The sequence below is a fragment of the Scomber scombrus genome, chromosome 15, assembly GCF_963691925.1.
Source record: "Scomber scombrus chromosome 15, fScoSco1.1, whole genome shotgun sequence".
NCBI lineage: Eukaryota > Metazoa > Chordata > Actinopteri > Scombriformes > Scombridae > Scomber > Scomber scombrus.
The window spans coordinates 9056364-9084307 of record NC_084984.1 but is presented as its reverse complement, the minus strand read 5'-3'; the positions used below and the strand labels follow the sequence as shown (position 1 = coordinate 9084307).

The window sequence follows — 27944 nt, the reverse complement described above, 5'->3', positions numbered from 1 at the left end:
CTTCTTTCCCTGATTCCTCCTTGTCCCATCTTCCTACTTACAGAGGATGAGCTGCAGCTACCTGCTCTGCACTATTCTGCTCTTCGTGGCCGTATTGCTCGCTGTCACTGTAACTGGCACCATCCTTTTTATGAACCACTACCAGGCCCCACCTATGTCCGATGGCCTACCCCACATCTCTACCAATCAGGATGAAGCCAATGCCCTGGTCACTGTCGAGAGAGGCGACGGCTCTCGCATCAACATCTTCATCGACCCTAACTGCCCCGACTATAACAGTAACTTTTTACGCTTGGAGGGTGTGCAGACCTCACTGCTCCACTCACTAACCGACCACGACTCTGACCTGAAGTCAGTGAAAGGCCAGGATCGGGCTCTTCTTGTCAGCCTGGCTGAGGAGGTGGCCAAGCTGTCAGCCCACGCAGGGCAACTGAAAATGGACTATGAATCCCTACGCAGAGGCCAGGGCAGCCTGGGGCAAGATCTGAACACACTGCAGACTGAGCAGGGACGCCTCATACAGGTGAGACACACACACACACACACACACACACACACACACACACACGTACACAAATGCACAACAGCAGCAAAAATGCCAGTTGACATGCAACATTGCTGTGAGGTCATAGAAAAATACACAACCGAGCTCAGTCAGAGTAGTTTTTGAGTCACAATATAATACAAATAAATATGAATGAAATTCCAGCTTTCATTCCAGTTTGTTTAATATATGTGCTAGGCCTGCCATACACAACAAACACAATATTATTTTACTTTTCAACAAACAATCATCATAATCAGAATATAACTACCTATGAGTGGACCCAAACACAGCACACTGAGACAGAGAAGAATTTTAAAGGGTTTATTGCAAAAACTTAGATCTATCGATATGAATGAAGATAAGGTGGTGGGCTGGAGAGGCAGAAGAGCAGTGGGAGCTGAAGGCAGGCTGAGCAGCAGGGAGTGAGTGAACCTGTGGCTGAGCAGGCAGGAGTGGAGCTAGAGATTGTGTTGGAGAGTGGGCAGGTAAGACGTGCTTGGAGGAGAGCAGAGCAGTGTGCAAGTAGACAGAGGGCTGGGTAATGAGTGTGACTGTAGAGGAGTCTTGGCAGGCAAGCAGATGACTATTGAACGGAGCAAGCTGGCTGGCACACAAGGAGGAATTGTGGAGCACAGGGAGACACACTGTTGGAGCAGCAAAAACTACTTAAAGAGCAAAAACATACACTGGAAAGTTGACCCGAGCATCTTACTACCTCAATGGGTGACAGAATGATCTGTCCAAGACTGGAAGGAGAGCTGGGGTAAATTGACTGTCGATTGATGAGGAAATGATTAGAAGGTGTGTCAGACAGGAGGAGAAGAAAGCAGCCATGCCCACAGATATACAAGAACCCACACAAGGAGACAGACAGGGGGAAAAAAACAGAAACAGGGATAAAACACCAGGATTACAATCAGAGCCATGACAACAAGGAAAATAAGTCTAGTGATTCAGCTAAATAATAAGCATTGAATTTGCCAAAGCTATGTATTACTACTTTCTCCTCAGTCCTTATACATTAGTGTAATACAATGGACTGGTTAAAATATGTAAATGTTTGAAAATCCATCTGGAATGATGGGCATACACATGCATGCATGACTTTTCTCCAATTTATTGTACCATCCCGGCAAACAGCCATGAATGTTTTTTTAATGAACAAGTCTGTGGTGCTCACTTGGTTACTAATGTAGATATTGAAATGCTCAACTGTGGCTTGAGAAAGAAAGAAAAAAAATCATGTAGCTCGTCATGCATCATGCAACTTGCAGTCTGTTTTTTTGGTAGATATTTTGTGAGGAAAAACAATGCAATAGGTATTTTTTGTTTGTTTCTTTGGGGGTTTTTTATGATTGAATTTAATTGTGAATCATTGAGCAATAAAAACCGATTCAGTGATCAAGACTCACTGCTGAAGACTTTAAGTACTGTACAGAGCTGCCTGAAGACTGGATTGAGAAACAACTATCAATATGTATTGATTGTGAAACCACCTTAAGATGTGTGACAGCTCATTAGGCTTGGGAGTTTTCTGTTGGTTCCTGTTATTTAGTCCTTTCCTTTCCCTGACTGCAAAATCAGAGCTCCATCATTTACCAATCCGATGCCAACTCAACCATGTTAATTTCTCTTCACACTGTACAAGCCCAGCAACAGCTAGATTAAAGTGCAAATAGGGCTTACATCCCATTGAGTATTACTCACTCAGTGTAGTGTTTGAAGATGAGGTCACGGGGGGAAGAAATACCCATCATGATTCAAGAGACAGAACAACTTACCCATTTATTCTGTAAGATACCATAATGTTTCCCTAGATGAGAAAGACAGACTCCACATTGGATGAAAACATAATTAGACCCCCTTTAGTTTCGCACTGTCTACATTGATTTATTGATGATGCATTTCCTAAATGTGCACGGGAAATTTTCACACTATATGCTCTTTTAATTTTGGCCTATCAGGCTGAGTCTCTTTATTTTGCAGTAAATAGATCTCGTAGCTGCCAGCAGTAGAGCTCAGACAACTGCATACACTCCGATTCCACCGATTCCAACCTTTCTTTAAAGCTGCAGTTGGTAACTTTGAGTAGAGAGAGGACTTAGCATCAAATTTGAAGAAGTACAATTTTCAGATCCCTCCCCCTCCCTCTCCGCTGCACTCCTGCCCTGCCTCCAAAGTCCCTCCCCCAGAGGAGGCTGACGTGCTCGCGACGGCACGCGACATGCACGCGACTGAAGAGGCCAGGTAAACAACATGGCGTATGAATCGGTAATACATGATACATACTTGTCCTCGCTGATGGTTGTTGCTGCGCCATTACTTTCTCTACGCTCCTGAAGCCACTCTCCCGAGCTGAGGAGGAAGGGGGAGGGGGCTGTGTGCGTGAGCAGTGATTGACAGCTGTTAGACACTCCATCAGACACCATCCTGGCTCTGATTGGTTCTTTTTGTCCGGTCGCGGTGGATTCTGGCAATTTGCAGTAGGAGCAGTAGGTGGGGCTAAATGAGCCTGTTTTTTTTGTTTTTTTTGTTTTTTACAGATTACTAGTTTCATGTAATGCTGTCTTTACATAGTGACAGTCTCAGCAAATATGACAAAAAGTAACTTTTATAAGACTTACCAACTGCAGCTTTAAGCCAGAACTCTTAAGCTCAGGGTTTATTGTTTAGAAATCACTCAAAAACCTCAGTGAATTGGTCTGCTTGGTGTTCATGGGCTTTAAAAACCATGGTTACTATTGTTAGCACAATGGAAGCAGAAAGAGACCCAGTCCCTTTATTGCTGTTAATGTGGTGTAGGTGGCATAGTGTAGTGGGCACTGAGGCTAAGTGGAGGTGGTGCTGGCAGCCTAGACAATATAGCTGATTGATTTCCTCTTTGGAGGCAAGACATGTGGTGTGCACATCCGCTGTTACCGCCTGACACCATGGTGTGACTGTGTGATCTATTGGCCACCTGTGGCCAGGACTTCTGATTTATACGATGACACAGAGCTGACTGTGCCAGTGTTAGTAATGGCTCTGTGTGCTCGCAACCCCCCAAAGAACGGTTTCAGTCTGCCACATAGAGAGAAACCCTTCCACATGCCCCTGAGATGATGAGCAGGAGAATCTGATTGCAGTGGGTTTTTAGGACCAATCCCTTTTGATTCTCCAAAAAGCTACATATTCATTTTTCACAGTGACTGCTTACAGCCTCAAATAGAAAAGGTACACTGAATCACATACATTTGCATTCCAATAAAGCATGCTGATAGGAAAGACTAGACAAATATCGGACCATAACAATATATTTGTTTGCTCTAAGTCAAAAATATAATACTGACAATGTTAATCTTTTTTTTCCATATCTTTTCTTAATTAACATCAGCGCTTTCACACTTTTGACTGGCTATTTCTCAGTGTGTCTCAGCGTGTCAATGTCTTTTCTCCTTCTTCGGCTACCCTTAAAAATTTGAGGCCCAAGTATTGAACCCTGGGGGATGTTGGCTTGATCTGTTCTGATTCACGATCGCCAGTGGCAACAACAAACCCCCTGACTTCTAGAAACAGCCTGAACAGACTAATAAATGTACCAAACAGCCATTATCCAGTTTTTTGAGTAAATTATGGTCAACAGTTTCCAAGGCTGCACAGATGCAGCACAGGACTGACTGAAATTAATTTGAATCGGCATGTGTACACATGCCCCTAAATATATTCTTTAGTGCAATCTCAGTGCTATGATATTGACGTAAGCCAGAGTGAATTTTGTCAGAAATCCATTTATATTAAAAAAGTAGTTGAATTGAATGAAAATCAACTTTTGCTTGATCTTGACTGGTAAAACAGGTATTATTACCATTATTCGCCTGTCACCACCTAACAACGCAATAACTCACTGACATTTACTTTGCCTCACTGACATAGTTATATGTCAAAGTCTAAAAAATAGTGTACTTTTCTCTCTGTTGACATTAACTGTGTCTTTATATTTTTAACAAGGACCATAAGCTCTGAATCAGGTTTATGTAAATTCAAGCAAATATTTATTCACTACAAAATCCACATTGTCTAACTCATGAAGTACTTTGAGTTAATGTCCTCACATTTCTGTAGTGTGAATCTTCAAGTCTTTGTGCTCTCTTCAGAGGCTCTCTGGTTGCTGTCTCCATTGAGGTCTCTTGGTAACAGGTGCAAATATTTTTCAGTGAATGTATCACAATAAATGCTCTTAATGTATTTCTTAGCTCTTACCTAGTGGCAGCCTTATGCACATCCAATGTAGCCAACCCTGTATAATGCCCACTAGCTGGGGTGAGCATGGAGGTTTTGTGACCTGCATGCACTCATGCACCCTTCAGCATTGAAAAATCGCAAGGCTAGTTCCCCCATTGCAACTCCAACTGACATGAAATGTAATTCACATATTCAGCTGACTTGAGAGACAGTCAGTTTTGCACAATGCCTGACTGCAAAAAACCTGCAAGGACATAAAGGCTATGGGGAAGAGCATGCCTTACTGATTTCCTTGAACTGCAGGTCACAATTTAAACCGAATTATGTGCCTGTGGAATATTAATGATTTGGTCAAGTGACACCCACAACCTCTGCAAAGGATCTTGGGGCAAACCTCTGCTACTGCATAGCACAAAACTGAATTGCCTCAAGATGTTCATTCTGGTCGACACAAATTCCTTTGAGGACTTAAATAATAAAATAAAAAAATAAATAAAACAATTCAGTGCTTGTGCTAGTGTTTTGGACATGGATGTAATACAAATCATTTTGAAGGCTCAATTAAAGTGGATAATGATAAAAGTCACATAAAATATGTCAATTAACACCATTTCCTAACAGTGCATAAGCATCTGACTGTTAACATCAGACGCTCTCTGTCCACACTGAATTTGTTAAATAAGCACTTGCGTTACATCGTGTCAACAAACATCATACCTATCAGCTTGGCACTCAAGATCAGACTGGAGACCTAACCACTCAAGTAAAAAAGTGGGCGATTACTTTCTACTTTTGTTTGTACTTTTAAAACAGAAAACACACATTTTATATTGTGATATTTAGATGTTTCTTTACTGGAAATGACAAACAATATAGTCAACAGCTACTTAACTAGAAACTTCCAGCTCCCTCCAATCTAGCTCCAGCCAGCTGCCACCTCATATATGTTTTTGGAGTGAAATGAGGATATATCACAGAGATAACTATTCATTTTAACTAAATGAATCACCTGTTCCTCGCCCATGATGCGCTTTCATCACAAGTGACAGGAGGTAAATAGAAACAGAGCATCTGACAAAAGTTTTGCTCAAAACAGCCAGTTAGGACACTCCAATAGAAAACAAAGCAATCAAACTGATTTTGTTGCAGTGTAGCCTCTAAGATGTAGCTCATCAATTCAATGGAATAAAGAATTTTTGAATATTTCAAACTATTACAATTAGAAACCCTGCAGAACTATACACCCTTAAATATTGTGTATAAAGACATCCACTGGCACAGAAGTATTTAAAAGAGTCAAAACATATCATCTTCTTACTTTACAACATGACAGTAACAGTCATTTGCCTATGAGCAATTTCTATTGCAATTATCATTTAGAAATTGCTTGCTGTATGATTCTCTGTAAAATAAATTAGAAAAATTGATTGTGTTTTTGGTAAATAATGTTATAGTGAAAACAAAACAAGATGTGTCCAAACATTAATACTAAAACAACCAATTGTGTGCAAAACAATGGAATATAGTACATATGGATACATCTGTCTGGAACTAATGCTCAAATGACACATGTGGCCATTGTGTGTGCAGAAACATTAAAGGGCAATTCCAATTATTTATAATTAATAATTATTATTATTTCATTGCAAAGCTGGACCCTTTACCCTGAACCCCCCAACCCCAACCCTGCACTAAACCACACATCGACAAATCAAAAGCCTGATCAAAGAGCCTCACTCTCTGTATGATGTGAGTCAGATTTGCTAGGAAAACATTCCCTTTATGTGTAAATGTTCTGTCCATCATCAGGGTAATCTTTTATTCATCGTTTCTTTGCTTTAGAGGCCTCTGAATGACGAGGAATTCTGAGTCTGTTTAATCAGAGGAATACAGTAAGTGAGGCTGACCTAACATTTGTGTGCAGCTTTCTTTATAGTACAGTTAGCCAAGATAAGAATGTATTGGCAGGTATTGGTAAGTAAGTACAGCTGGATTTCTATTGCCTATATGCGCATATTTCATGGTGAATGGAAAATTAGCAGGGTTTTTTTGTCCTGTTAAAATCCAACTTGATGTTTACAGTCAAGATTCAAGCTGTGCATTCAGATGTAGTTTACTGGCATCAGAGAAACAGCACACAGTGAAAACAAACAGATATCCAGAAGCTCTTGAAGAGATGGAGGAGGAGTCAGATGTCTGTATTACAGTGCCAAATGATGAAAAGGAATGGGAGTCTCTAAAATGAAACGTGGAAACATCTGGGCAGAAAGGTGGCTGGGAGCTACATGGCTGGCAAAGTGCAACACAATAAAAAGGATGGGGTTAACCGTCAGCTTGACTGTACCCTGTTCATATCATCTTCATGAATTTATTTATAAACTCGGCATCCATGAATCAAAGCTTGATATACTTTCATCACAACAGGCAGGATTTATTTCTGGGACCTGCCTTCTCAGGAAACCTCTGAGCGACATTGTGAATGAGACACAAGAAATTACACTCTACACTGTAACATCATTAGTAACTTTTAAATGAAGTAAATGGTTATTACAGAAACAAGAACTTTAGTGTAAAGCATCATTATAAAACATGTTCTCCAGAAAGCACTAATTGGCACAGGTCCAGCAAAGTAATATGATGTTTGTCTCATTATTTTTTCACACCTATTGCCTACTTTGATTTATAAGTGAAGCTGTGGAATTATACAAATATGCACGAGTGTCTAAATTATGTTCAACTTGCACTGGATACATCATTCAAAAGAAAGGAGAAAGTGAAGTTTGTTGAGGGATGCTCTCACTTCCCCCAGTTACTCCTCCAGGCCCTAGTTGACTGGGCAGTTGACCACAGACGCTATCTGCATGGTGAATATATTGTGTTACTCATGTTAATTTTTTATTATTTTTTTTAACACCTTTGTGTATTTTTAACTCCACAAGGAACATGTCACTATGTTTCTGGAATATCTGATTCAGGCCAATAAAAGGACATACGGTTGTATGTTCTGACAAAATATTCCAGTCACATGTAAAGCAGTTACACAAAAAACTATTTAGAAATTTTAATTTTAATTTTTTTACAAGTCTGCCTCAGATATGGGGAAAAAACACCTTGCATTATTTGTGCGCCAACCTTGACTCACAAAAACAAGGCTCAAGTGCTGCTGTGTAACTGACTTTGTTAGTCAATGTTATGGCTGTCTAATGAGAACTAATTACATCATGATCCTAATTGATGTGTCAGTGTAGGCTTAGTGTTAAGACTGCAGAATCTCCTCTTCCCTACATAATATACAGTATATAAACCACCTAATGAAATTACCACACTGAAAAAATAAAAATATCAAATCTACACACAATGAAGAGTGCAACACTTAGAGGTTAACTCATTTATTAAGTCATATTAAAGCCTTTTAAAGTCTTATCCCTTCATACACACACACCTGCTGCCTGGAACAATAACACATTCACAAAGCAGCTCTCTATGTTGTATCCTGCCCAGCTGCTGTTCACAGTGGGTACTCTCTATATTGTTTGCGTGTATGTATGTGAGTGTGTGTGTGCGTGTGGTTCTCTTTTTACCCACATGTGGGCATGCACAGCACATAAACATGTTGTTGTTGTTGTTGTTTGTGTCTGTGTGTGTGGATTAAAGCCCCGGTGCCTATGTAATATGATTGCGGAACAGCTTGCTTTGCCTCAGAGGTGTGTTACATAGTTATTGAGGCCAAGGAAAGGCCACTGGGGTTTTTGTCTAATGCAGTTTTAACACCTGAATATAGCTGCACAGACATACCTTTGATAGAAGACTCTGCCTCTCCTATATATGACTTTGAGCACTGCAGGTCTTTGTGTGTGTCTGTGCATGTGTGTATGCAGACAACAGAGGGGGAAGAATGAAAAAGTGAGGGAGCAAGAGAGATTGTGTGTATATGTGAGTAACAGGAAGGGTAAGAATATTTCTCATACTTACGAAAGTGTGCCATGTGTATACTGTACATATGGGGCCCCACACCTGGCTCTGCATAGGTGTTGGCCAACTAGGGCAAAACGACCTTTCTGCAGTGAACAGCACATAAAGGGCTGCAGGTAAGGAAGTGACCAGAGCACATCAGAGAGGTTACCCTGCTCTCTGCTTGTCCTAGCACACACATTCATCACCAGCCTTCCCACAGGGCTCTTTGTGGTTCACAGCATTCACCATGGTGCATTATGGGATAGGGTACCATGTGGTCTGTTTGCTACATGGGGTAGTCTTTGCACCTGTGTGTTTCTAAAGCTCCCTCGAGGGCTAGTTATATACTGTATGTTTTAGCCCATTAACTACAGAGTATGATTTACATTAGCACCATTTTCCAAATATGCCAGAACTGTACTTGGATAGACTTCCCTATTGCAGCCATTGCTTTATATTCCAAACTTGTCCAAACAAGTCACAATGTCATTGTCTTCTTTTTGGTCATGCAGATGAGACTGCCCTTGCTGGTGTGTTCAAGGATGCTCTGACATCTGAGTTGTCTGCTGAAAAGAGTTGCATCCACAAGCTATAAATATTGAATGAAACCCACATGACAAACATTAAGCCAACAAAGACATTGTGAAATAGATGTAATGAATTTAGTCTCTTCTTACATTAAAGAGATGTGGCACTAAACTCCAAAATGTCAGATGGTAGAGCATACATTAGCACTCTAAAGTCTTTCCATGTGACTGTGATGTAACTTTGACACAAATCAAAGGCGGCGAATTGGATTGGATTGCTTATCTTAATGTTACAAATCCCAAAAACCCACCAGCAACTAGGAATTACAGCCCCCAGGAGTACTTATTTTTCACACTCAGACATTTGGGCTCCAGGGTGGGTTAACAGTAAATAGCAAACAAAAGGGAAATAAATTGATCAAACTGAAATTGCTTACTTAAAGCAAAGATAAACCCAAATGCAAATGTTATGAACTCCTAACTCCGAAAAACCAAGAGAAAAGAAAATAACAAAAATGCTACATATCCCTTTGGATCCTTGTACTATTTACAGTATTTTATAAAGGGGTAGTTTATGACATGTTGGCTGACTGGTTGGCTGGTTGGAAGTGAATACAGAAACCCACAGGAGCTAGAGGAAGCCAGCCTTTAAACCTCAAGGTCTTAAGCTGGATCTGCCTCGAGCAACCTACACACTCAATCACGATCGCTCTCACAGCCAATCAGAGAGGCCCACCTGAAGCCCATTACACAGAGCTACCAGAGCAGGTTCCCTAGAGAGAAAGAGAGAGATCTACAGGGTACACAAAGAGAGGGGTTAAACTACATAATACACAAATACACCGAAAATGTTCACAATACAACCTCTGGGTCATAAGAGTCTTTACATGACATACAATGCAAAAATAAAGGGGAACATGCCCCTGCATAAGCTCTTTCCTTCCATATATTGTCTAATACATTTATGGATTATTTCATGTGAATCAAACACCATCTGTATCCGTTCTATATCTCTATGTCTGCAAAAATGACAGACATAGAGAGGTAATTAATGAGTGTCAACAAATTTAATGAGAATAGCCGGATTAATTCCATTCATAAATTGTAAAAATTGTGAAAGTGAAAATTGAGTTTGATGAAAATCTTGAGGATTAAAACTTGACGGGTTTGACATAATTACATTGTTAATAGGCTTAACTGTACATGTGTATTCTTCTCTCCCACTGTGTGTGTCTTTCAGCTGCTGTCAGACAGCCAAATCAACATGGTGAAGGTAGTGAACTCTGTGAGTGATGCTCTTAACGCCATGCAGAAGGAGAACGTGGGCCTGAAGGCGCGTGTCAAGGCCGACTTGCAGAGGGCACCAGTCAGAGGAGCCCGTTTCAAGGGCTGCTCCAATGGTAAGAGCAATGATGTTTGGCTTGACTATATGTACCTGTCTGGCAGATAAGATTTTTTTTTATTTATAGATTTGTCTGTCTGATATTCAATTTGTCCCTCTGTCTCTGAATGTATAATTCAGTCATCACTGGCAACCTATATGTTTGACTTTCTTCTATTTTTTTGACTGTGTTAATTCCCTCAGTTAGCCTGACTCCACTATTCTCTTAATTTATATTCTAGTGTGGTCTGTCTGTCATCCATCTTCCCACATATTCATTCAACCCAACCTCTTCTGGTTATATCAGTATGTTTCTCTGGGCTACATCTCATCCACATTATCTTGTGGCCTTGGTAGAGATGTGGAATTTTTTAACTGTACATGAGAAATGGCTTGCATGTCAACTGGGATGTGTGGCTCAGAGGCAGAGAAAGACCTTAGGCATCACCCTGTTGGAAGGCTTTAAACCAGGCACAGTATATGGCATTCCCCTGTTAGATTTGTCTTGCATAGGTAGCCAAGAAGCACAGCGTGAAGGCCGTTCATGTACAGCACACAGCATACAATAACAGAGTTATGAGACAAAGCATGAGAGGCACGGCTTGTGAATGTGGCAGATGTTTTATAAATGAAGACGTGAAGGCACAGGCATGTACAAGGAGTGTGACATTTACGAGTACAGGTGCAAGAGAGGCATATGTACAGATTTTGGTTTTAATTTTACTCTAAGGAACTGAAATTATTTACATGACTCATTTGGTGTTTTATTAAAAGCAATTGTGCAATTAGCCAGCACACCTGGTATTTATCAGCTGTTGTTTCTTAAACCTCTTGCCTGATCTAAAACTGAAAGCCATGCTCTAATTCTATATATTCTATATGAAGTCATTCACAATTGCATTTCAAGTCCACTGAAAAATCAATACCTGTAAACTGAAACCAACCCAAACTTGTCACTGAGAATCTATATACAGTAGACTGGGAGAGGCTCTGTCCATGGTGCTGAACATTTGCATCAGTCATCAGTTTCACACAGTGTTATGCCTTCTCCTGCTTATCTGAGGCAATCAGTAAATAACAATTTGAAACATGCCAGAATTTTCGGTGGCAATAAATTATAAATCAGTCAAAAGAAAAATTATTCCCGGGATCTTTGCACAATTGTTATTTCAAAGTGGATGTTATAGCCCAATTGTGGAATCATTTCTTCAAGCTTTATTTTAATTTGTTTGTCTCCTGGCTCTGTATTAACGGCAACAGCCGCAAAAACAGAGAGAATATTGTTCCCCATTGCTAAAGAAATCATTAGTCGATTTATAAGCTGCATAGCATTCCCCCCTCTGTTTGCACAGTGTATGTGGGAAAACACAATTACAAGACAGTACCTCACTCTATGATGCAATGAGATGTGAAGAAACATTTTTCTGGCAAAGAGAGAACTAATACCATGTTTCAGAAGGAAATATTTATTCCAGGGTTATTGTTTTGCATTGTATTAGAAGATGTTTATCAGGGAAAAGTTTCCGTAATAAGAGATACTTAGGTAGGAGCTCTATGTATTTTCAAACTCTCAAACTTATATGTCATACTTAAGTCAGCATCCAGTTCCAGGTTGTATAGATGATAACATCAACCCTGTTATGTAGTATAGACTGCTCCTGTCTTCATTATTTCATATGGAGCCTCCTAGAAACAGGTGTCCTATTCAGTCAGTTGTCTGTCAGGGTTTTATAGTTCATTATTGATATTTTTCCTACGTGTTTTTCCATTCGAGGGAACTTTATTTGGGAACTCTAAAAATTTAAAACAAAATGAAAATCCTCATAAATTATTGAGATTTTAAAAAAGCGTCTCTTTGCGAGTATGTGGTTACTGAAATATGCAGACCTTTACATTAGCCATCGTACAACACAGATTCAGAAACAGCACACTGGACTGTGGGATGCATCTCATGCTGGAGGCTTGAATTGACTGTCATTTATGAAAGCAATATGAGGAAATACGGTTGAATAAATACAACCTTGTTTACAATGACTGCCATTTAAAGTGGGCACTCCCTGAGATTTCCCTATCTCTCTATTTATATCAGGGGAATATCGGATTCATATATCATATATATAATATTTTTCTAACACTCTTAAAACAGTATCATCAACTGAAATACCTGACCTGACATGCTATTATACTGTCCTGGGCTCTATAGACAAGTAAGGAGGCAATACAAGCTTAATCTTAAAGCAAAAATAACTAGTGTTTATCATGGTTGACAATCTCTCCTTTGTGACTCAACTTTTTAGATCTTTTTTATATAGAGAGCCAGGAGTTAGAAAATGAAAATGAATCTGAAAGAAACTGATTATTTTTGCATATTTTGCAATGATAATACTGCTAAGACTTACTGTATATAACAATAATTCTTCTGTTGCTTGGTTTTATTATCACTACTTGAAATGCTGATATGTTTGATGTAAATATACACTGAGCATTTCACATTCATCTATTTAAAGCATAGGTATATTAAAGCTATATTAATGTTAGGAATAAAGCTTTACAACATCCAGACTAATTTACAGACCCGCATCAGGGTTCAGCACCACAGGCAGCACTTCCAAGGTCTGAAGCACATTTCTTTGAAAGCACTTTTACATATGGTCCCTGTCTCCATATGGTATGGTAATGCATTCATTTAAAATAAAAAAAAAAATCTGTTTTCGTCTTTAAATGCACTACGATACATATTTCCATTTCTTTTGCTCCTCAGAGCTACAGCCAGGAAAAAGCATACAACAAAGGAGCCAGCAGCAAGTCAGTGCTTTTGCAAAACACAGCCTTGACATTTTTTATCAAAAACATCTACACTGGACCCGAGAACAGAAAAACTACGAAAAATATCATTGCTGATTACAAATTATATACAGCAAATGAATCTTTTGTAAATGCTCTTGTATGTTTATGTTACGTAGTGGGATGCATTGTGCTAAAAAAAGCAATATATCCTTGTCATTATCTTTGTGGGGGTTAATTGCTTTTAGCTGTTATCATTGTGGTGTTCGGATACCATCACAGCCTTCTCTTAAGAGTGGGATTGAGTTTGACTTTAAGGCCAGTTACATAATGTCTTTTGCATTGTATGTGAAATCAAAGTATACAAAAGTATAGTGTAGGTGTCCATTACATTGCAATGTATATGAATAATTAGGATGTAATTTACACGTTCTGTATGTATGCATGTAATTCTATCTCAACACTGACATGAGTTCAGGGTTCTTGGTGCTGGTTATCTCTTGTATCAACTGGTCACACTAGGCTAAAATTGTATGCACACATACACAACAGTACATTTTCACTTTTTTTTAATCTGTCTGTCTGCACAGCTTTGTGCATACGTGTTTAAGTGGGGAGCGCAACCATGAATACCCTTGACTGCCTCTGTGTCCCACTGTGCCTGTGAATATTTGAAGTATTCATCTCGGTACTCTTTGCATTGGATTCCCATAAGAACATATTAGATTTTCAAAGTTATACGAATCCAAACCTGACAGCAGTGAAGCCTATCTCAGCTCTGACTACAGCAGGGTTTCTGAGTTGGATAAAACCACCATAGGAGTCCTAAGTTTCAGTTCATGGACTACATTCAACTTTGCTCTACTGTTGCACAGTGGCTCTACTGCTAAAATTATTCACATGCTGAACTACATTTTCTGCTACTGCCAGTATTGACTCAGTATTCGGTAAATTTCTAATTATTAATATTATTATTATTGTTATTGTTATTAGTATTATTCGTAGTAGTATTAGTTGTAGTCTTAGTAGTAGAAGTAGTAGCATTGCTACCACATTAATTATTCTATTTTATTAGTATTACATTGTAAAACTAAATCATAAGTCAAAGTCAAATCAAAAATCGAGTTTACATTTTAAGACATGTATTCATGGTTGGAAACAATTACATTGCTTGCTACTAAATGAGCAGTGTTAGGTGAAGCATGTAAATGAGCCCCTATTGGCAGTCAGTGCCTGTGATGTCAGTGTGACTCACATTGAAGGTTTATGTGACTGATGATTTTGTTGCCATACACACGCTAACCACACACACTCATCCAAGAAGCTAAATGTATGTTTTAAAGGGATAAGTCTGGTGATATTCAAGATTTTTCTTATTGTCAACTAATCCCATGAAAAGACAAAAAACAACGATGAATGAATCCGACTATCAAGTATTGTCTTTGTAGCCAAAGCCTGATAGAGCTTATTCCTCTGTGCCAAAGACTTCCATTGTTGTCCAAAATCGATTAAAACACATCAGTGTGGCACACTGTCACAAAGAGTGACATCTTTCTTTATTATGATGAACACAATCACTGTATTTTATTTAGAGTCAAGTCCACATACTGTACACTTTCCAGCTGCCATAAACACTCCAAATACTCTGTGACTGAAAAATCCAGCAAATGCACTATTTAGTCCTTTGTGAGCCATGTTTACTTTCAAATACAGTGCACAAGTGTTCAGTCTTTTCATAAAAGGAAAGTATTATGTTTGGAACCTGTTTTTGAAGATTTATGTCTTCCATAGAAACCAGACAGTTCCAAGACGTTTGAGAAACGGACTTGTTGGTTGATTGTTTGCTGTGTTGAGTTTCAGACTAATTGAACAATTTCTTAAATTGGTCGGATTGCATTTTAATGGTACCTGGAACAACATGGCCACATCAATACAGCCTCTTTCCTTGTTTTAATACAGGGCTTTTTTCAGTCTGAATACCTAATAAGAGTCAGGATAACTTCTGCTGCTTTAATTTTGACCATTCTCCTTTTTAATGTGTACATTGTGAATCCCCCAACTTTATGACTATGCAATAGAAGTGATTGTAACCATGACACATCTTGTCAATCAGAGAGTTAGGTTACATGATGTAGCTATAAGTAATTCTGGCACTAAGCAATTTTTTAGTGCCAGAATACACTTAACAAAAGCCAAGCTAAAGAGATATGACACCAACGCACCTGGAGTGTCAGTAACATTATGAGGGTGGTGCTTGAAAAACATTTTTGCCTCTGTAAGGGATCATTAAACTGAAAAAACTTTGAAAGCCTTTGCTACAGAGGAGCAAATTCTTAAATAATGATGATAGTCACTTTTTAATGTCCCATGGAACCTAGACAGCTTCAGTTTCCTGTAATGAAAAGAAGAACTGGGAAATGCTACCATTTACGTGTGATGATGATGATGAAAGTTGGAGCTTATTAGTCGAAGCTCACACGGAGAAACGGAAGAGCTTCGGGGAGACCAAACATTTCATATCATGTATGGACTGTAAAAAATCTTGTATGGCCTTTTCAAGAACTCTCTTGGCTCTTTTAAATTCAGGGGTTTGACCTGGTGAAGGCTGGCATGCATAATCTATGAAATTGTCCTCATCACAGAGTTCCTCTCCCGCTTCCTAGGGAATAGATGTTGTATCCCTTGTGTAAGACCAGTTTCACAGTCACAGACAAGGGTGCTACTGTTCTGTTCTGCTGTAGCTTACACGCTCCCTGTCTCTGGGTATGTGTCATTTTTTGGTAACCTAGCCAACATTGAACAATAGCTATACAAATTCAACATTAGCTTGATCATGTGAAGTTATTTGGTAATTTATTACTTTGTGAAACACTGAACAATAGCTTTTAAACACTTTTTGGGAAGGACCACACACAGTATTTCCACATAAACAACTTATTTGGTTATTAATTCATGCTATGCAACTAAATAATATATCACACCATTTTTGGATGAAAGATTTGAGATATGAAAGATATGTATATGTCCATCTATGTATTTATACATCCATCAAGCCAGCCAGCCATGCATCCATCTTCTATGGCTATTCTATCCTTTCAGTTTGTATTTGGATATATTTACTTTTACTTCCATGTCATCTGTCTGCCTTTCTTCAATCCTCAATTCAAAAAGAAATAAAGGGGACACAATTAGACCCTTTTTTGAAATTGTTTTTCTTGTTTTTGTTTAAAAAAGAAAAAATGTCTAAATTTTTTGCTTTGTTTTTTTATTTTTTTATGGATTATCCAATAATATTCAGACATCTCTGTCACCTCAACTCCGCACCAACTCTTCCTGAATTTTCTTTGTCATATGCTCTCTCCTCACTCTTTCTGTCTCATTGTGTTGCATCATTCAAATATATATATATATAAAATATAAAATATATATTATATAAAATATATATAAAATATATATATATATATATCTTCCCTCAGCCATACTTCTTCCTCTCTGAGTCTTATATGTCTGTTTTCTCTTTTTTCTCCTACATATTATCTCAAATCTACTGTCTGTCTCAGTGCTACATATGTTTCTCCACCGTGAATTCACATCTGTGCTCCAACCGTGTGACATTTCATCTTCATTTCAACCTGCTTACATTCAGCCTTTTTTTTCACATTTTTATCTTCGCTGCACTTAGACTCCGTTGTCTCACTCTGTCATGTATCTCCCCCACCCCTATCCATTTCATCATCTATCTTTCTTGTGAATTCTCTCTCAACACAGCCATTCTGTACCTCCTCATTGTTCTTTCTATCCTTTTCAGGACTCATCCTTCTGGAAAACAATTCAGAAAATTGAGTAAACAGCACATCAGGGTTTTGGCAGGATTTTCACAGGAAACAGAACTACTCCTTCATGTTTACTTGTATTCACATGCCTCTCTAGTGCCTGGCTGTAGAGGAGCGTGACAAGTGTTATCTCATGTACTCCTCATCTTCTCTTTATTAGCGCTGTGCTCTCTTTCTCTTTGCAGCCATACCGGACTTAATTTATAACATGTCTCCCTGCTTTCACCTCTCCCTAGGCTCACGTCCCCGTGACTGCAGTGACCTGTACGCTAGTGGTCAAAGAGAAGATGGCATCTACTCTGTGTTTCCTGTGCACCACCCTGCAGGCTTCCAGGTCTACTGTGACATGACCACAGACGGAGGAGGCTGGACAGTGAGTCATAGGGATATGCACACACAGTGTCTCTAACACGTTTTACAGCGGGCAAGCACACACACACACACACACACACACACACACACACACACACACACACACACACACACACACAGATGCAATCACAAAGCTCTTAAGCTTCATGTGTATCTACCTAAAATAGAAGCATTCACTCAGTTGCTACATTTTCAGAAGGGTCATAATCAAGATGAAAATGAAAACCAGGGAAATGGAAGGGAACTAAAGGCCTTTTCACCTGGTCTGCTTTTATGAAATGTGCTTTTACTAAATACCCAGAATAAGAATGATTCATCCAACATGAATCTTTTCTAACTGCAACATCGGTTCCATTCACTCATGTCGGAGTCATCTACTCTGATATGAGGTTCTTTGCTGTTTTGTGAGCACCTGCTGCGCTTACAGTTGTATTGCCCCAGGAATTGCATGTATCAATCCAAAAAGGTTGCATCAAAGTTTTATCACAGAGAAGCGAGGAGACTTTAAGCACAAGTTTTGAAGTGGACCTTTTTAGAAAACACTTTGAATTAGTCACATTTGAATTCCAACAGGTAGACTGCTGAAAGGAAAATTAATAAAAGAGGAGAGAGACAAACAGAGCCAATAAAACACAGCACAAAGAGACATAACAAAACTGAAATAAACCCCATAAATGATGTTTGTTTAGTAAGCAGCACAATTGGAAGAGTAGTGATTGAAATACGGATGTAAGCTGTTACTGTGACAACTGATCACATAACTAGATTATGTAAATCTAATATATATCTTAACGCTAAGATATCTTACCTAATATTCAGGGGTTATGACTGACTGCAGGCAACAACAAAAAACAGCAGTTTATAAAAAGACAGCCTCCATTTTCTATATGCAAACTAATTTGTCATTTACTTCTAAATCAGCAGACCTGTTTCTATTTAACAGTGCTCTAGTTAACAAATGTCTGACCTGCTTTTTTGTTTTTGAAACTCTTGCATTATTGTGTTTGTATAATAATATTTTGAGAGGATTTCATATTCTAAAAAAGGTAACATGGATATGCCAGCGTTTATTCCTTCATCAAACATCTGTCAGTTGTCTGGCCTTACTAAAGCAAACATAGTTATTTAAGTGAGGCTGTATACTGGAAGCACTGTGTCTTTTGGGAATGAGAGACGGCGAGGTGAGCAAACATTGACACTGAGCTGTTTGAAGTTATATTTGGAAGTGTGGTTTAGATGTATTACGCGCACACACACACACACACAACATCTTACCGGTTAGAGCCATTTATGTCCCTTTGTTCTGAAGTGTACTGTAGCGGTCCTCAGGGATAGCAGTGCAGTTTTTTAATAGAGAACGAAGGCCTTACAACACTTAAAGAGCTTGAAATTCCTACTAAATGAATCCATCAAAACTCTTTTTTACAGGTTATGACACATATTTTGCAAAGCTGATTTTGGAAAACTATTTAAGGATTCATCTGCAAAATCTGTACAATGAACTCTTAGGTTAAGTTTCTGTCTTGCAAACTACTGCATATTGAATGAAAAATGTTCCACATCAACTGCATTTAGTTATAAAATCAAATATGTCATCCTCTTCCAGCTTAGGGATTGTGATGCTGTCTTGTTGACAACATGTTGATGGATATTTTAAAACTTCGGAGGGTGTACATTTTAAGGCCTCCACCTCTGGATACAAACACATGCAAAGTACAGTATGTGTCTGTGATAGCTGATCACTAGTGCTAACACTAATACTTCTACTATAATTACATTTTCACTGCCAAGAACTCTAATAATAACAGTGAGAAGAAGAAACAGCAAAGCTAAGTATGATATTAAATATACATCCACGAATGGTGTGATTATCACATTGTTCCCACTTTATGTTATATGGCGACTAGAAACACATGCAGCACATATGAAACTTCAACCCAGGTAACTGTTACATTGACATGACAGGGAATATGTGTGTATGTGTGTGTGCTTATAAATCATTGAATAACTGTATGAGATAGGCAAGGTCGTACCCTCCTGTCATCAAATAAAGCAAGACTGTCAAAGTGACAGAGTGCTTAGCGCAGCATGATGGAATGGAGCTACATGCCAGCCTGTCAGTGGGTAAATGCTTATATATGTGTGCGTGTCTATGCATGAATTAATGTTGGCGCCAAAGTGTGAGCTCCTATGCAGAAAAAGCTTGTGAGAGCAAGCTGGCTTTCATATCATTGCTGCTACCCCCCCACCCCCACCCCCCTTTTCTTTTCACAGGATGCACCAGTGTTAAGTAACTGCTCTTTGAATATTGTCCTATAAAAGGATTTACATAGCAGCTCAGATTGAAGTGATAATGTAGCAGTTACTTATCCTGCCTGGTGTGTTGAGCTGATTGTGATAACGCTTGAGGCTCATTAAGAGATCAGCATGGTGCAATCCAACAGGGGCAGGTAGGAAGATGGGATGCTCGGTGAGTTGAGTGGCTTACTGTCTGTATAACGGCTGAGCTTAAATAAGGAATGAGCCATATGCTGCTACCTCATTAGCATACTTTGACATACCATCACACTGTTGCAGACACTGCTGCAGACAGACTGGGAGATGAGCAGGTTACTTAAAAGAAGGGAGGGAAGATAGGAGAGACACAGAGGAAACAAAGAAGCCAAAGGGCCCGATGAAAACATCAGAATCACATGTGGAGAGAGAGAGAAATTGAGACACACAGATAAAAAGCACAATAGGAGAATAGCAATTTCATTTTTTCATTTTTCTCTGTTCTATTGTATTTGCAGTAAAAAGGTAGCCCTGAGGGAACTTCTGGGATAATGTGGCTGTCTTAAGTAATGGTGACAGCAAGAGACCGGGGCTCTAGATTCAGATGTCAATCAGCAGAACTGTAGCATCAGTCAGCAATGACCTTTAGGAGCCTGTTTGTCCGTATCTGTTCATACGTCTCTATGTAGAAATAAGTTTGGTAGAGCTCACCGAGGGATTTGTTTTGCATACGTGGGCATGTTAATGTGTGGGTACGCATGTAAGATTTATGGTTCTTCGTCACAACAAAAAATCCATCAGAGGCATATTGAAAAAGGCAATCGTTTTCTATTATCAAAAAGCTGTTTTCCATAATACTCTGCATGAAGCATAATCAAACAGCCCAAACCAACCCAACAGCCACCCACAAACATCACTGTTTCTAACCCTATGATTTGATATAAAAATGTAAAATCAGAGAATAAATGTAGAATTTACACCAAATAAGTAAATTCAAATGCTATTGTTTAATAGCATCTTTTTAAACTTTTAACACAGATTCTCTCCTGTGAACTACAGAATTCCAATAAAACCATCAAGGCCACTGTCTGTTAGTCTGAAAGGTGTATTTCTAACAGAAAATGTACACGTTCTAATAGAAATAATAACAAAACCCAGGTCTTAAAAGTGCAAGTTGAGTTCCAACACTACCATGGCCATTATTAGAATAATTAGATATCAACTCAGAAGGCAGTAATTTCTTATTTGTATTGACATAAATGATAATAGACAGCAATAAATGTTTTCGAGTGCCAACAAGGTCCATAATAGTTCGTGCAAATATGAAAATTAATAAGGAGAGAGAGAGAGAGAGAGAGAGAGAGAGAGAGAGAGAGAGAGAGAGAGAGAGAGAGAGAGAGAGAGAGAGAGAGAGAGAGAAGAAAGAGAGAGAAAGAAAGAGAGAGAAAGAAAGAGAGAGAGAGAGAGAGAGAGATAGAGATTAAACCTTATTATTAATTATTTAGCCCCCTTCCCAACAAGCTACAGTGTTGGTACCAGGGGCGATTCTAGGACCTCATCAGACCCATCAGACCTTTAGGGGGACTAAGCTCTGAGTGAGAAGTTGACATACAATGCCCTGGAAGTGCTAAATTACTAATTTCACTGGAAAACATAAATTACAAAATAATATTAATACATAGTTGAGTGATCTATAGTGTATAATAATAATGGTTCAGAATAAACAATGGCAGATTTATACAGATAGTTAATGAACTCTGAGGGAAAGACAATATTAATGACAGAACTATCCAAAGTACATTAAACCTGTTAAAATAAAACCATTTGAACCTGTAGCATAATTGTTTTTCCTATCTCTAACAGATGGGCTTGCAAAATAAGTTGTATAAAATAATGTTTAGAAGAAAAAACAAATCAATAATTTATTCTACTTTTAGGGGTGCTGAGATCAAATTTGGGGGCTTGAGCACCAAGGGGTAAAAAGGGAAAAAAGGGTCTAAAATCATCACTGGTTGATACCAATGCATGCCTTAGATCTAGTTTCATATAATACTAGATTCCTCACTCAAAAATGAATGTGTTATTTTTGACAGCATTAATTCCTCCACGAATCAGGTTCTTTCAAAATGACCCTGGATCCCATCTGTCAAGTTCTTTCAGAGAAAGAAAGAAAATGGATGTGGCAGGGAAAGAATATAAGAGACAAATGTATAGTTGAAGCTACAGTATGACTGCTCAGCTCTGAGGTGTCGTGGAGTGAAGGGATAAGAAAGACAAATCTACAGTAATGAGTACATAAGCGGTATTTGAGGTTTCTTAGCTGTACTATATGGATACAATTGTAAGGGAGATTATGAGTTGTTTACACTGACTGCTGCTGACATCACTGAAACAAAATGGACATAGGGAAGAACATCCTCCCGGGTATAATGACTCATAGATCTTGTAGAACTTATAAATGTCTCCTTTTTTACATTTTCATGTGCAGAGGACAGACAAAACAAACAAAAAAACAGAACCAAACAATAAACAGGGAAGCAACAGCGGTTCCTAACCAAAATCCCTGGTTGCTGATAATGTCTAAGTCATTAGTGTAATTTAGTATCCCTTCTATGAACTGCATCCTAATAGTGATTTACAAAAAGAGAGGAGAGATTAGTGCAGGTTAATGTTGATGTTTGTCAGAGAAAATTGGTCAATATTTCTCCACTACTATAACTCGTGCCCTGGAGACTATCTGACCACAGAGGTAGGAGCACTGATGGCAGATTGAACATAAAAGAAAAGAGCTGTCATCATTAGGCCCCAATGCCCCTTCAGAACACACGTACAAACACACCACACACTCTGCCTCTCTCAACAGAATGAGTATATTGGACTGTACCAAATAACCTCTTCACATAATCAAAGAAGCATTCATGTCGACATGCAGTAAATGAGATTTCATGTGTGCTTACAGACTCACCCAGTGACACACACACAAATACTAAAATATGTATAGACACAAGCCCCTCACTCAGATAAAGTAATCCTTTGGGCATGTGGTCTACCTGTTTCAGCAAAGAGAGATTTCAAATGCTATTTAAATACAGCCTCACGGCTTAGGGTAATGTCTTCTATTATTACTATTTTATTTGTTAAAAGGAAAGGACTAAAAATGACCAGGGTATAAATAATGAATGAGAGTAGATATATCAGAGTGCAGTGTGAGTCTGCATTATCAAATGGTGCTTTTATCAGAAGCACTGCAATCACTCTCAAATATACAATTCAGCTAAGAACTGAAATGTAAAAGTTTCAGATTGAATGTACGATTGTGTGCATGTTGTGCCACTCCTTTAGAGGCTCGGAGTGCCTTTTGAGTGTACGGTATAGGCTTTTCAGTATCTCTATCTGGCTCACAGGCTCTTCAATATTTCATCACTGTTAGTTTATTGGTTTGGAAAAAACATAAAATCCAGGATGGATGTTTCTGCAGTTGTGTCTTATCTGTTAATGTTTTGTAAGGCAGCGAAATTGAAAACTTAAAGGTACGATCTAAAATCTAAATATTCCAAATATAATTTTGTTGTCAAATTCAGTGTATTTGAATTGTGAGTTCATTCAGATTTTTATTGTTATTTTCATTTACTTTTTTCGACAAGGATGTAAGTATTTTTGGGCCATCATTAACTGGTGCGAGGAGACAGTTTATTGCAGTGCTGAGAGAGTACAAGCTGTCTACTGGTAGCATTATCACAGGTAGTGATAGACATGTCCTTTAGGATATTATTGCTATTAGCCAGGTCTGGGTGCAGGTTGTGCTAGGAAAGGTTAGACAGCTGTGTGAGGGCTGCTGCAGTAACATTCACTGGTTTTAATCCTTTTTATGTCATGTCCGCTGCACAGAGAGACTCACTGCTGATACACGCATATGATTGCATATTTTACATTCAAATATCATTGTTTTATTGTAAAGATTTCAGCAACTACATCAACATAAACAAGATTAACTTTTTAAGCAAGGTGTTATAGTATAGCCTATGTGCTTTATTAGCCAAATTACACATAATTTATAGGTAGATGTTCAGCTCTGATTTTGGTGTCCAGTGTTGGTGTCAAAAATGTGTTGTATTTACATATTATGTGCATGTCTTCTTTATATTGTAGTCACTTAAGTGGGATGGCTCTAGTGATGGGAATCTCGGTCAGTTGATTGGTCCACCAATTTGGTCTGGACTGAAGTATTGAAGTATTGGATGGATTACGGTGAAATTTAGAACAGATATCTGTGCTTCCTTGGGGCTTCGTCCTTATTGCTTTGGTGATCCTCTGACCTTTCAGATGAACACATCTCAACATCTATTGGATAGACTGTCATGAAATTAGATGCAGACATTCACGTTACCCTGAAGACAAACAGTATTAAGTAATGACATTTTCAATAGCTCCAGCTATACTTTGTGCTTGGTGCTAATAAGCAAACGTCAGAATGCTGACATGCTAAATTATGACTGTGAACATGGGAAATTGTAAATATTACACCTACTAAACATCAGCACGTTAGCATTGCGATTGTGAGCATGTTATGTCTTAGCACCACTGATAAGCTACTATCAGTTGTGGAGGCTGAATTATTTAGTGGTTATCAAAGTCATGAATGGTTATTTTGGATGTAATTGCATGTTAGTTGTGATCTTTCCTTTTATCCTGCTACTCTGCCGTCAGTGTGATACCTTCCCTGCCCTGTGTATTCTACCTGTGTTAACCTTGTGTCTCTTAAAGGTTCGATGTGTAAGAATGAGAAATGCCTTCTCATTAGTGACACCGCCGAGTCGCTGTCAGCATCACGTTGCTTGCGCCTGTATTCCATCAATGCCAGCGAGGTGTTTGTAGTCAGATAAGATAGCACAGTTTTTGTGGTAGGTGCCGATTGTTTGTTGACATTAATGGGAGAAATGCAACGCACTGAGGAGCGGCATAAATATCACATCTGTTGGATTTTCATAGAACAACTGAGTCCTTCACATAGAAATCAGTCCACAGTCTGATGTAGGCAACCAAGAAAGTTGAGGGAAGTCTCATTTTGTAAGTTGCATAACAACACATTCACTCATTGGCACTAAATAACGATTAACACATGTAAAATGCTTCACAGTTCTTACATATAGCCTCTTTAATCCCATAACCAAATAAGGAAATCAGGTTTCCTGTTTATATGATGTTTCAGAAATCAGGTTACTGCAAAAAGCTGGAAAATAATCTTTTTACTTAAGTACATGCAAATGCAAAAATTGTGTTTGTATGTGTGCGTGAGAGAGAGAGAGAGAGAGAGAGAGAGAGAGAGAGAGAGAGAGAGAGAGAGAGAGAGAGAGAGAGAGAGAGAGAGAGAGAGAAAGAGTGTTTGTGGATGATTGTGTTTCTCCGTCTGTTCTCATTTGCTGCCACTGTGTTCAGAGCACATCTGTCTTTCTGATAGGATTATAAAACATTCAGCAACAGATGTTTGCAGTCCTCTTTGAAGATAGTAATTCTGCAGACTGCTGTAGATTTATGAGTGCTTTCATCAGACAGTGTTGAATTTGTCACCATATCATCAATATTCTTAACAATGTAATCAAATTGTTAGCAATTCCTCTGCCAGACTGTTTTGATCTATCTTAAATCTATAAAAGGAGGCGTGGGGCAGAGTTTGAAGCTGATTCTATTAGTCTGAAAGGTTGATTCATTGTTTTCTTTCTTTCCACCTGTATTTTTGTATTATGTTCATATCAGTGTACATACCTTTGTATATTTGCCTCTCTTCATTTCTATTTTTAATGTTTGCCTTTCTCTCTGTAATGCTGTCTGTCTCTCTCATGGCTGATGTATTAATCGTTCTCTGAAGATCTAACCAATTATCTTCAGTTAGTCAGTATAGAGCAGCGGTACCAAGTGACATCTGCTGCCAAAGCACCAAACATATAAACATGTGCTCACAGTGTGTACATGCCAGGAGCTAACAAGCTATTGGCACATTTCCTATTTTCCACCCAGTCACATGCCAGATTGTAAATCTCCCCGAATCAGCTTCGGAGTGCTTGTGTGGATTCTTCCCAGTGTTCTGGTCTGTCAGTCACAGTGTCCGTCTGTGCACGCTGTGGGCTACCAGTAGTTGACAGAAAGCCTGCTGAAGAGCTTAAGGCAGCTTGTTAAGTAGCCTTCATCTACTGCAGAGATTACAGGGAGTTTAATGTGATCATGCCAGTGCAATAGGCCTTTAGCAAGTGTTGGGTGAGATGGTCCTTAAGGATTGGAGATTTTCTTCTTGGCAGCGTTTTGCTATTTTACCGTCCATGTTTGTAGCTTGAATTGGTTCTTTCAGTGTGTATGTTATATACATCAGGCATTTACATGCTGGTCCGTTCTTTTTTTTTTACTATTATTGTTGCCTGAATATAATTTTTTTGGGTTTTGTTGTTGTTGTTTGTTTTTTATGATTGTGACAAGCTGCAAGCAGGCTGTAGTCCTGAAATGCAGGTGTAACTTTTCTGGAGAACTGTCACAGTTCCCATGACTGGGGAGAAAGAGTACAAGAGACTTTTAACTGTCAATACTTACTTTATGGCACTTTGCTGACACAGACACTCTGACAAAACATGTTATAGAAACCACTCTCCCTCTCAAAGGTACTTTCCTTTTTCTTTAAGGCCTGCCTGGATTTGTGCAGTACTATGTTTTCATAGTACTGCACAAAAAGGCCGGTGCAGAACAAATGGTGGGGAGAAAAAAATCTATTTGATTGTTTAGCTTTAGCTGCACAGCTTGGTAAGTTACAGATTCAAAAGAGGTGGCAATGAGGCAACAACATAATATGATCTTTTTTGACTTGAGATCATTTGATGCATACTTTCAACACACTTAGAAAACATAAACAAGTCCATTTATAATCTGTATACAGTCATGTGTGTGTGCATATTAAGGTAAAGAAAGTGGTATTAATGAAATGAAAGATCACACAAGGGAAACAGAAGGCGAGAATATAGAAAATATACATCACATTCAGTTATCTGTGGTTTGCCAGCTGCTTCTTCAGGATATATTTATTTACTAATTTGTAAACACTGTCAACACCCACCATATTGTGAGTTACCACAATTACACACATTTTCTTCATGATGTGTTTTCCTTATGTGCAAGAGCGCATAAGATGTGCTACTGCAGAAATGATAGAGGTAATCCTAAAAAAAAAAATAGCTGCCTCAAAGAGGTAGAGGTTGTTTAGGCTTTGTGGAGCATTTGTACGTCTTGTATAAAGAATTAATTACCTGAGAGCTGCAAGGAAAGGCAAGAAGATAAAGTCAAAACACTGCAGTATGTAGAAAGACTGATGGAAAGTGCAAATATGAAAGGAAGTTGAAAGAATAACTGCCTCGAATGATCCTCTATTTTTACTGCACAGATGGTGAACACAATAGAACAGTTTGCAGTACAATACCTAGGAATTAAATAAATAATACTTTAAATGCTCAATTTTCTGGTAGATTGTGTCAAAAGAGGTGTATATTCAATTTGCTGGTGATTGTGGTTGTAGAGCTGAAATAATAATGCATCATATTACATTAATATTAAGTAAACAATGAATAGTTGTGTGTTATTTTATGGTGTCTATTCAAATAACAGATACACGTTACATGTTAAGTGTATCTGAACCTGATGCATTTAACTGTCCTGTGTTTCATTCGGTTCTCTTATACAGCATATTTAGTTTTTCTTCTGGTATATCGATATGAAAACACACAGGCTGTAGTCACTATTGATTATGTAGCTCCGTTTTTGGGATGGTTCTGTACTGTATGTGGTGAAACACTGAGAACTTGCCTGACCCTTTAATATGCTGTGTCACAGCTGCAGGTCTCAGTGTGCGTATGGCGGGAACATCACCTGCCCCACAACCAAACAGAACGTCTGTCAGTTTCCAACCTCGACAGAAACAACTTTGATGTCAGGCGCTACCCTCTAGCCAAACATTGTGTGTACGGATTTATCAGTTTGGATGTTGAGCAGCGTCCCAGTGGAAACTGGGTTTGTGT

At 38.7% G+C, this 27944-nt stretch overlaps 1 protein-coding gene across 2 annotated transcripts in view; it reads left to right on the top strand.

Moving 5' to 3' along the window:
- fibcd1b (fibrinogen C domain containing 1b) overlaps positions 1 to 27944 on the top strand; it is a 111612-nt gene that overhangs the window by 38372 nt on the left and 45296 nt on the right. For both annotated transcript variants that reach the window (XM_062434677.1, XM_062434676.1), the window contains 3 exons: positions 44 to 523; positions 10490 to 10649; positions 17484 to 17620. In XM_062434677.1, the coding sequence (XP_062290661.1) occupies positions 44 to 523; positions 10490 to 10649; positions 17484 to 17620 (777 nt within the window). The remainder of the gene's footprint in view (positions 1 to 43; positions 524 to 10489; positions 10650 to 17483; positions 17621 to 27944) is intronic.